At 41.8% G+C, this 11,680-nt stretch overlaps 1 protein-coding gene across 1 annotated transcript in view; it reads right to left on the bottom strand.

The window, feature by feature from the left end:
• Window positions 1-1,767: 1,767 nt before the first annotated feature.
• SPRED2 (sprouty related EVH1 domain containing 2) overlaps window positions 1,768-11,680 on the bottom strand; it is an 81,217-nt gene continuing 71,304 nt past the window's right edge. The window contains exon 6 of the mRNA XM_075863121.1: window positions 1,768-10,944. Coding sequence (XP_075719236.1) covers window positions 10,297-10,944 — 648 coding nt within the window. The 3' untranslated portion in view covers window positions 1,768-10,296. The remainder of the gene's footprint in view (window positions 10,945-11,680) is intronic.

The following is an 11,680-nucleotide window of genomic DNA, read 5'->3' as shown; positions in this document are numbered from 1 at the left end:
GTCTTTAATGCAGGCACCAAGTTGATTTGGAGAGTATAACTGGTCTGGAGGAGGCTGAACTCTTAATGGTTGGTAGGGGATCAAATACTTATTTCTCTGTGCACAATGCAAATAAATATATATAATTTTGACAATGTGATTTTATTTTTTATATAATCTACCTCTCACTGGTAAAATTAACCTAGCCTAAAAATTCTAGACTGTTCATGTCTTTGAAAGTGGGCAAACTTACAAAATCAGCAAGGGATCAAATACTTATTTCCTCCATTGTACCTCCCTGCTCTGCTATAGTAGCGTCGCTGCAGTAGTAGCAGCCGCAGCAGCTAGCGGCGCCATCGAAGGTGTCGCCGGGCCAGGGCGCTTTTAAAACAAGCAGGGGAAGGGAGCCAGCGCAGCGCTCCCTTCCACCTGCTGTACACCCCGGCCCTGCCACACAGTGTACAGCGCACAGCCATTCGTCAGAATGGCATCAACTCCTCCTCCTCACATGCACTCTGCACTGTGGTGAGGAGGAGGAGATAGAGCGCAAACGCCGGAAAACCCGGCCATCACTCGGGACACATCTATGGGAGCCAGGCACCCGGCCGAAGATAGAGCATGTCCTATTTTTTTGACGGCCGGTTTTCCAGGCCATCAAAAAAAATCGGTCTTGTGAATAGCCCCATTAGGCCGGATTCACACGACCGGGTCCCGCCCGAGCCCGAGTGCCGGCCGGTAAAATCGGCCATTTTGCCCGGCCAGTTTGCATAAAGTTTTGCATCCGTGCCGGGCAGATCTGGACAGTGACATCAGCGGCAACTCCTGAAGGGGAATCCCCATGTGTTCGGGGATTCCGCTTCAGGAGTTTCCCCTGATGTCACTGCCCAGATATGGACAGAGACATCAAGCGCTCTGTCCAGGAGCGGAATCCCCGAAAACACGGGGATTCTGCTCCTTCAAGGAGCTAAAGTGCGGCTAGCACATAGAGCGGGGAGATACCTCCCCGCTCTGCTATAGTGGCATCGCTACAGTAGTAGCAGCAGCAGCTGCGCCATCGAAGGTTTCGCCGGGCCAGGGCGCTTTTAAAACAAGCAGGGGAAGGGAGCCAGCGCAGCGCTCCCTTCCACCTGCTGTACACCCCGGCCCTGCCACACAGTGTACAGCGCACAGCCATTCGTCAGAATGGCATCAACTCCTCCTCCTCACATGCACTCTGCGCTGTGAGATGGAGCGCAAGCGCCGGAAAACCCGGCCATCACTCGGGACACATCCCGGTGATGGCTGTGTATTACCCGGCCCCATAGGCTTCTATGGGAGCCGGGCGGCCGGGTACCCGGCCGAAGATAGAGCATGTCCTATTTTTTGACGGCCGGTTTTCCAGGCCGTCAAAAAATCGGTCGTGTGAATAGCCCCATTAGGGGTCTATTATTCCTAATGCAGCCGGGTGCCGGCCGATTTATGAACGGCCGGGAAACCCTGTCGTGGGAATGAGGCCTTAGGCACTTGGGCGGAGGCAAGACTGCTACTTCTGCACCCCCTTTAGTTACACCCCTGGCTGGGAGAGCACATTATAGAGCTAAAAGAGTTCTAACAATTTCATACACACAGTATCTCCCTTATATCTGTATATAGTAATGACAGATTTAAAGCTAATGCCATAGGGTGTGGTAAGGCAGGTGATGGCAAAATAGGTAATCCGCATTTGTAATTCTCTATCACACATACAAATACATACCCTGCTGTAATGGCTTTATGGATGCATTGTAAATCACAGAAACGTAGTTTCAGTTGGGAGTGCTTACACTTTATTGCAACTTTAATACACGTTGCCAATGGAAGAGGCACCTAAAATTACTATACATTTGTACATAAAACTTAATAGTCACCAAACTTGAGATTTGTCAATAAAAAGTAACTTAAGACAAACATTTTTCATATTATGTATTTATATTTACATGGTCAAGCAGTAACTATGTTGATCATACATATTAGAAACAATTAAAAAAAATGTTAACTAAAAATGTACATCATTACACTTTTATGTATAGTTTTTTGTGTTTTTGCTTTTTTTTTCAGGTTGTTTTTTTTTTTTTACACAGAAGTAAAAAAGGCATATAAAAATTACTACAACAGGTTTTAAATTTTTAATATACAGATACATAGTGAATATACTTTAGGCACTTTCATTTGTTAATGTAAGCAATAGCTGGAGGAGAAAAAGCTAAAACATAACCCCCCCCCCCAAAAATGTATGTTCAAGACACTAACTGAATAAAACTGGTTAATCCCTTACCACAGATACAAAGAAATCAAACGCTTCAGAACAGCGTGGGAGAGAAGATGAAATGTATTAAAAGGATATTATGAATCACTGTTCTTTCTGCGGAACAAAAAGCAAATGACAAATGAAATCCCACATTAAATGTTGTAGAACACAACTCATTGTAATATAGTAACAACAACCTCCATCCTCCTTCACAGCACCGGGGCTCCGATGTCTGAAACCTTTGCAGTTCAATAAAGAAAATACATTTGTCTTAGATGTTGTATTACAGTTCACCCTTGAATGGCGTTTTACAGTTTACATCTACATATGATGGCAAGTAACTGTGTAAATACTTCACTTTACTAACCCTGTTCTGATTCTGAATTGCAGCCCATTCTAATTCCCTGCAACATTCACAGTCTGCAGGAGTTTGAGCTCCAATCCCACAACATTACCTGCTTGTTCAGTGTCTGCACGGGGAGCAGTATATTGTAAAACTGCAGTAGGAAAAAACAAACCTCTCAGTGTGCAGTGCAGCATTAAGCATTGTGGTTAGGGGCGTGTCTGTCAGCATGTTGACAGATTCTAGTAGCAACCAGCAGCATTATGAATTCAACTCCTGGATATAACAAAGGCTGTGTTAGGCCTCATGCACACGTCAGTATTATGGTCAGTATTTGGAAGCCAAAATCAGAAATGTGTCCAAAACACGGGAGAGGTGCAAATCTTTCCATTATAGGTTTTCTCTGTTTATGTTCCACTACTGGTTTTGGCTTCCAAATACTGAAGCAAAAAACCGACCACAACACGGACGTGTGGATGAAGCCTTAGGCTGGGTTCACACGACCTATTTTCAGGCGTATTATGCCTCGTTTTACGTCTGAAAATAGGGCTACAATACATCGGCAAACATCTGCCCATTCATTTGAATGGGTTTGCCGACGTACTGTGCAGACGACCTGTCATTTACGCGTCGTCGTTTGACAGCTGTCAAACGACGACGCGTAAATGGACTGCCTCGGCAAAGAAGTGCAGGGCACTTCTTTGCAACTTAATTTGAGCCGTTCTTCATTGAACTCAATGAAGAGCAGCTCAAGATTTACGAGCGTCACAGACGCCTCGTATATTACGAGGAGCATTTACGGCTGAAACGACGCAGCTGTCTTCTTCTGAAAACAGGCTGTCATTTCAGCCGTAAAAGCCAGCTAGCGTGTGAACATACCCTAACTGTTCGAGAGCTAATAAAATTTATTTATCAGGTTGCTTTTCATGTACACCAGGGGGGGACATACCATTGGTGCAGCTGCACAGGGGCCCAGAAGGTAAGGGACCCACTGTCACCTTCTTCTGTCTGTTAGTTTGCATGAAAATGCCGGAGATGATGAATTTTATGGCTAACAATTACTGATGGATTGTTAGAGAGACGTTAGGGGATGATCGGTGATGAGATATTGGAGATCAAAGGGCCCATATACGGTTCTTGCACAGGGGCACTCAGCTGTGTGTCCGCCACTGGTGTACACTATATATAGCTGTAAACAGTAAAATTATTTTTAGGGTGAAACTTAAATTTGAATATAATTTAGATGATTGTCATCTACTTGGATGGTCAGAACAGTTGGCCAAATAGCTGTTGCAACAAGGCATTAAAAAAACCAAAATACTTTTACTGAGGCACTGGGGTGTGTAACTTGAAAAGTAGGAGCATCTTCACTCATCCATTACTTTCCATGATGAGGGATAGAGATTTGCTATTCAAGTATTACAAAGAGTGGTATTTTTAAGCAACCGGTGACTGGCTGGCCTACTAGCAGAACATAATATGACAATAACTGTAGTGCAAAAAGCAGCCTACCCCTCTGGTAAGCCTTGTGAAACCTTCACTGCCATATGATCCAATAGATTTCCTTACAGCGTACAGAAAAGAGGACATACCACCAGGCTGACCAAATCTTCTAAATTATACTGAAATATGAGGAGAAAAAAAAGTGTATAAACACCAGCCTGCCTAGTGTTGTCCCCCCTCATTTAGAAGGGTTGTAGGAGATTTTTTATTTTTTTCAATCTCCTTTTTCCCCTCCTACTTCTGTAAATCAGTGGTATCTGGTAGTCAAGTGAATGGAGCCAAGCTGCAGTACCAGTCCACGGACAATAGTGGCGCTGTCTCTGAAAAAAAAAAAAATCTGACACTTTATTCTAATCTCATACAACCCCAGTTCCAGGTAGTATAGAAAAGCTTTGCTTAGTTCAGGAACTCCTCACATATAGTATATTTAATGCTCAAGTGTAGATTAAGCAGAAGATGCATAACTTAAGGGATCTTTTCCACTGACAAATATAAGCAGGAATTACCTTACATACACCAGGAGAAAGCAAGTACGACAATGGCATCTCCAGATGGAATTGCAAGGCTGATCATTTTGGCAGTGAAAGTGTTTAAGGGGACGTGTCCGTTCTCCTGACACGTCTGTTTAAGTAAAAGCATGCATTCATTATAAAATAACAATTCTCAAACATCTTTTTTTAAGAATTCTGTTTTATGTCATTCCTCTGTTATTCCTCCTGGAAGTATATGAATAAATTGCCGAATGGGTGTTCCCATTGTGAAAGGAGGATGTCCCTAAACACCGACATTGTCCAATCAGTGCTGACAATGTCAGCGTGTGAGGAGACTCATCGTATTCACAAAGGGATTGGTAACTCCCAGTAGTCGATTTACTTATTCACTTCAAGGAGGAATAACAGAGGAACAGCATACTGTAGAGTAAAAGATACTTTAGAATTATTATTTTATGGGAAATGCAGATATTTACTAAAACATGCCTACCTGTCAGGAGAGCGGAGAGGTCCGCTTTAAGCTCCAAGGTGGCAACACGTACATCATGTTGTGTAATGGAGTTCAACAGTTGGAGACGCACGTTACTTGAACTTCGGTTATTTGTTTGCACACCAATCACATTCCAGATTTGCCAAAACAAAAAAAAGAAACATTTCCTAATAAAAGGTTGTGTAATAAACAAAGCTATGAACTGCAGTTTGTAATGCATGGGTTAAATGGACCTTTCTAATGGGAAATCATAATGGAAATCAGATCTACTTGGCATAAACAAATATCTCTATAAGACTAATGTCAATATGCAATCAGAGGATGGGGAAAGGCATGCACCCGCTGGCAATTTACTGCAAAGAGAAGTTTATGGCAGGAACAGAAATGCCAACTTTAGGAAGCCAGTCCCCAGCTGTCTCGTAATATTCAGATTGTACTATGCTAGTAAGCTAGAGCGGTCTCAAGATCGCCATTTATATATATATATATATTTATTTATAGGTATATTTTTATTTTCAAGATACAAAAATTATTTGGCTAATCTTGCAATATAATTTTGTTTAATAAAAAAAGTTACTTTTTCACCTTTTTTCTCTATCTGCATTATATACAGGCCTCAAAGAAAACAGACGGACGTATTAAATCAGTACAAGATTAGTCTATATGTGCCAAGGCTACAAGCGTCATTGTTCTCATCCTAAAAGTGCAGCCCCATGACAGTAGTACTGGCAAATACATTGTACACAGTTGGCCATCACTACAGGTTCCAAACAGCCTGGCCAGACTTGCTGGTAAATGTAGTTCATCAATAGCTGGAGATCCGCGGTTCGCCTAGATGGTCTTATTTTGTACATAGTGACTTTGCTGCACCATAGAAATCTCACAGTGCATTTGTTTTGTTCACACCACATTTAAAAGGAGCAGCAGACCATAAAAAAGTGCACCTAAGGCTGGGTTCACATCTGCGTTGTGCAATTCTGTTCTGCTCCATCAGAGGAGTAGAACGAGGGAACAGAACCAACAGTTCCGTTGCACAACGGACACCGCCGGTTGCTGACGGAACACATTGACTTTAATGGGTTTCGTCGGGGTGTCCGTGATTTTACCATGCTGCACTATTATCTGCGGTATATCCTGCCGGATCCGAGATGGAGGCCCCTAATGGAGCCTCCAATGCAGATGTGAATCAAGCCGAAGAGAAAGAGCTGCTAATATCTTTCATATGATTGTATGTAAATATTTCTTAAAGTTCTCAGAACTGGAGAGATGTGAAAAAGTAGTGATCACGGGGCCGGAATTTTTCTAAATATATTAAAAGGACACTATAGTCTGCTTTTTCTTTACCTTATTCTTAGATTGTATTTAACTGTACAACGATAAGACAGACTAGGTTTAGTGTCCCTTTATATATGAGAATGCTTTAAAAGGTACCCCCAATATTGCTGGCGTTCTCATGGCAGCTTACAGATTGAAAGGTACGGCACCGGCAGCTCCTACGCCTACAAAGTCAACCGTCTGTCGAGATCGGAGATCGCCAGAAACATCGGCGGTACACTTCAAACGTAGTACATTGTCCCAGGCCTACTGGCTGCAACAATGTTAGCGGTTGGAATATTTGTGAAGTGTAAAGGCCTTATTCACACAGTACAGCTTTAGAATGCGTTTTCTTTAGTCAAAAACAGAGTGGTGTCTGCAGCAAAAATAATTGTAAAGTTTAGACTTGTTCCTTTCCTCTTTTTTTTTTTTTTTCCATCCATTGCCAGTTTTGGCAAATGAAATCATATTAAAAAACTGCACTGTGTGAGCTATTCTGTGCACCTAACCAGACCCAGATCATAATGTAAAAATGATATCTGCGTGCGTTCATGGCTAGTTATCCTGTCTTGCAAAGAAAAGATCAAAAACGCTTGCTTGATTTTCAGAAACCGCGCCACTTGTCTATGGGTTGTATCCGGAATAGCAGCTCAGCCCCATTCATTTGAATGACTTGAACGATCCCGAGCTGCAATACCACACACGGCCTACGGATAAGATTAGCACTGTGTCTGGGGACAAAAAAAAAAGCGCATCTAATCGGATATAACTTCTTTAATGTTTTCCCAAATCTCGACTAGAAATTCTTTATTTGGTGCCAATGATTAGCTTTCAGCTCAAGCCACATTGTATATGGGTGTAAATCCCATTCTAGTAATAGTAATGTATTGTTGTGTTGCATTTACTGCACACTGGGAACGCTCAATTATTGTAATGTGCAAAGGCAAGTATAAAGAGATATTGATGCCAGATATTTAACCGTTCGGGTATTGTACGGGTGGGTAGTAAAATACAAGTTCTCGTGGCTGCAATGGTGTATGTTGGGACCCTAACAAAACCCTGCAGAGAATGGAAAGCGGAGATGGCTTTTACTTTACCTATTTTTCTGTAGGCCAAATATACCAGGCCTGCTCAGACTTCCCATTCCCAGCAAGGCAAGAGTTCGAGGTGTGACCTAAATCGCAGACTATTATCATAATGGCCACGGCAGGCATTCTGCTAGCCTATAAGATAGTGGAGTGGCTGAAACAAGCATGCGGCCATCTGACGGAGCTGCAGCAGCATGGCGGCATTTTATTTTATACCACATCAGGCACTTTGCTTGTGGAATTGAAGTAACTTGTCTTGCATAATGACTACATACAAAATTCAGTGTTATATTTAAGGAATTGAGGCTTTATCCAAAATTGTATTTGGACTAGAAAAGGACCTGCATTTTAAAGTCTTAGGTGTGGGTGACAAGGTCATTTGTGAATACACTGCTGTCAATAACGAACCTGATGCGATAGAATAAATCGAGCCCTAATCTGTTTTACTGAAATTGCTAAGAGTATCAAGATGAAGGCTGCGGTTATAAGGTCATCTCGCACCAACAGGTTTTGGCCAAACGCACAGGAAAAATGCAATCAAATTGGAGCAGGTTAAAAGGGGGCCTCTGTAAAAACATGGTCTCCAGTCTGGTGTTTGCCTTTAAGGTGTACCCCCATTTTTAATTATCCTTAAGACACATTAAAATGCTATTGTTTGGGGTCCCTGAGCTGGTACCGCCATCAAGCACTAGAGAGGTGGTCTGCGGTGCTCTACTTGGCTCATAGGTTGGAGATTTCTGTATCTCTAATCTATGCCAATGGCAGTTCAGTGGTCAACTTCTTACCAGTCATGCCTCAGATGCCCGAAGATTAAAAGTTACAATAAAAGGTACAATTTAAATCACCTTAGCACTTAATATTTTTGTAGGCTGTACACTTTGGTGGGAACATTCAACATGAGGACACAAAACGTCTTTCATCCATGTCCATAAACTCTCCAGTATCTAGACCGGAGTATTTTAGGAGAAGACATTATGGTGATACAGCAGACAGAGTGAGGTCACGGGTGTACAGAATTTTCACTAGTAAACCTCGATCATCAGTCTAGCCGCCACGCAACCCAAGGCAGATTATAAAAGCGCTCTAATGTGGTGGCCGAGGGCCACAGGGAACCCTTGAAAGCTATGAAAAATCCTTAATATAAAATTTTTCAGCAAAGACCCAGGAGCAGTGCAAAAGCAAATCCGCGGTATCAATGTATGCTGGACCACTATCGTAAGGCAATTATTTAGAAGTTAGTGTCTTAAACTACAATAAGCTTGTCTAGAATAGAAAGTGTGAACTAAATAGCAGAAACCGCCGATAAAATAGACTGCCTAGTACAAAAAGGCACCTTGTGCCGTCTACACCTCTTTGGGGTGTGTTATTATATGGCAGAAGGTAAGATATATAAAAATGGCACAAAAAGGAAACTGAAGCCGATGTCCATAGCAACCAATGAGACGCCACCTTTAATTTATTCAAGGATGAATAAAAAAAAAAAAAGCAGTGACACGATTGGCTGCTACACTCCGGTTGCTCATTGCGCTACTTTTTATAAATCTTACCCCATAGTGTTTAGGGTGAGGGTCATTTTCATCCAAAACAATTGCAAAAGGAAGCGGTATAAAAAGGAAAAGTCTATGTAGAAAAGCGGAAAGAAAAAAAAGGTCTAAAGTCTTACAGGCGGTCAATATAAGTACATTTTTTACATATAGAACTGTGAACAGTAACACATTCTCTTAATATAAGAACAAGTCATTTGGCTACACCAGCAGAAGTTATTCCTTAATTCTGGTCCACCTCACGAGTATTTTGGGAAGGTTAGATAATAATCTATTATACAAACAGCAGAATACATGTTTTATCTACAATAGCTTCTTTTTTTTTGTTTTTTTAAATGCAGCTGCCATTTTAACTTTCCGTGACACAACTTCTACTACTGTATTGAAATTGTAGTGTTTGGTAGGAGAAAAACAAAAACACTCAACACAATGGAAAAAATGGACAAAACAATGACAATCAAATCAATTTAAAAAAAAACAACAAAAAAATGGATAACGTTACAAAAGTATTAAGATATTCAATTCCCTTTCCAAAGTAAAAAATTATAAGAAGATTATAAGGAGGGGGTATTTCATTACTGCAACAGTAATAGGGAATGAATGCCATATTCTATATATAATGACAAACAATATCCCAAATCCCTATCATTAAAGGGTATGTGCAAATTAGGAGTGTATAGATTCAACAAATGCAGCCCATATAAATTAGGGATATGAAACTAAAATGAGAAAAAAAAAAAGACAGAAAAGGAAATGGTAATGGACATCAAATACTACAAATGCATAAATAAACAGATTTTGGCATAATAAAGAAATAGCAATACTGCATTACGGTACTCGTTACCCTAGGTTATAAGCACAGAATACCCGGCTGCAGATTAAAATACTCATTAGTTTAACATTAACCATTTTCCTTCCAGGGCTATACAAACCTCCCCTCTCTCATATGGCGTTTTGCACACCACATCTCTGGAAGTGCCAGGACTATTTACAGGTGACAATAAACTGCCAAAACGGCTCGACAGAATCAACGTGTCCACATTCCATTCACACAGCTTAACTCTGCTTAAATGCCTTGCTACGTGTTTAGTAATATATCTTTCCAAGCTGAAAGCGTGTTTGCTAGGCACCTCCACTGAAATACTTGTGGCTCGGTGCAGTTGGCTTTGAAGCTTGGGCCCCTGGCACCCAAATTGTTGGGAGTGTTTTATGTCAAAAACGCTTCCTAGCAAACAGTTAACAGAAACACCTGGTAGAATGTCCTGGCCTTGCACCCGGTCACCCCACTGCTTTGTGTTTGCCACCACAGCACCCGCACAGGACACCACAGGTATAGCAAGCTCGCAGTGGGAGGTAACAGCACATGCCAGGAGCAATGATTGACAAAGGGATGAGCAGCATCCACCGGAGGCAAAACTTTTCATCACTGGTATCACATGAGCAAGCATCTGTGTAGTCTCCTTCTGAGTCAGACATGCAGTGGTAAAGGACACAGTCTGCAAATCCCATGCAGCTGACCCGGCGAATGCAGGATCGGACGGAGTCTGGAGCATCCTGACATTTGCCCCGGCCATTCTCATCATGGTTAAACATGTCTCTGCAATATACACATCTGGACCTTTCGCCCTCTTTTCTCCTAGACTTACATCGGCTGGGCTGTGTATTTATAACGGGCCCCTTAAGGTCCTTGCACGTGCCAAAGTCTGTGTGGTCTACGTAGGGATAGTTGTAGTCGTGTTTAGAGGATTCATTTTTGGCAAACCGAACGTATGAGTCTGTATTATCGGTATCCAAGTATTTGCGTTGGACCGGTGCCTGGCGGTAATCCTCATAACCGGTGAGCCAGTTTCTTTCCCTTGGGTTGATGCGCACAATCTCATCATCGTCATCTGGAAAGCTGACATGTCGGGGTGGCCTAGGTAATGACTGAAAGAGACAGACCATGGTCAGCACACTCCTCGACCCATGCAGAGATTTAAAGTAACAAGAGAAAACATGCAACGCTTGGATGTTAAATGTGGCTAAAGGAAGCTCAGTGATGCCGATAATTACTATAAAAAAACATCATTGTAGTATAGCTAACTGTTAACATAATCCTGCTGTCACTGCCTTGTAAGTACATAGTGGGACTGCCATATTTGCACTCATCAGTTATAGGCTATGTCCACCTTCAAAACCTATTTTTTTTTTCTATTCATCCACTGCACCTAAAATTAAAAAAAAAAAAAAAAAAAAGAAACTTTGCAAATCGCCTTGATTAAGAATATAACCTATGCAGTCCTAAAAAGGTCTCTATGGTAACAGACTACAATCAAACGCTATAGTCTGATACTGTAGCCATAGATCAGTCGCTTCTTCTTGCTAAACTACCAATCATGTTAGTAAGGCCATGTTCACACGTTATGCATGCATTCCGCGCCTAAATAAAGACAGAATCCGCTGACTTACTGCCTGGCAATGCATGTAAATGGGGTATTTTATACCGGATGAAAATATCTGCGTGGATTAATAAACACACGGTGGATTTTAAAATCTGCAGCATGTTTATTATTGCCGCTTATTCTGTGATGAAAAGGATCTGGTGGCCAATCTGCGGCAGAAATCTGCGTGACAGCTGTGGCTTCCTTCCTCTACTTTTCAAAAGAAAATCCACGTGGATTTG

The sequence above is a fragment of the Rhinoderma darwinii genome, chromosome 4 (genome assembly GCF_050947455.1).
Source record: "Rhinoderma darwinii isolate aRhiDar2 chromosome 4, aRhiDar2.hap1, whole genome shotgun sequence".
In the NCBI taxonomy this organism is placed as follows: Eukaryota; Metazoa; Chordata; class Amphibia; order Anura; family Rhinodermatidae; genus Rhinoderma; species Rhinoderma darwinii.
The sequence above is the reverse complement of the archived record's forward strand: the minus strand, read 5'-3'. Positions and strand labels throughout refer to the sequence as shown.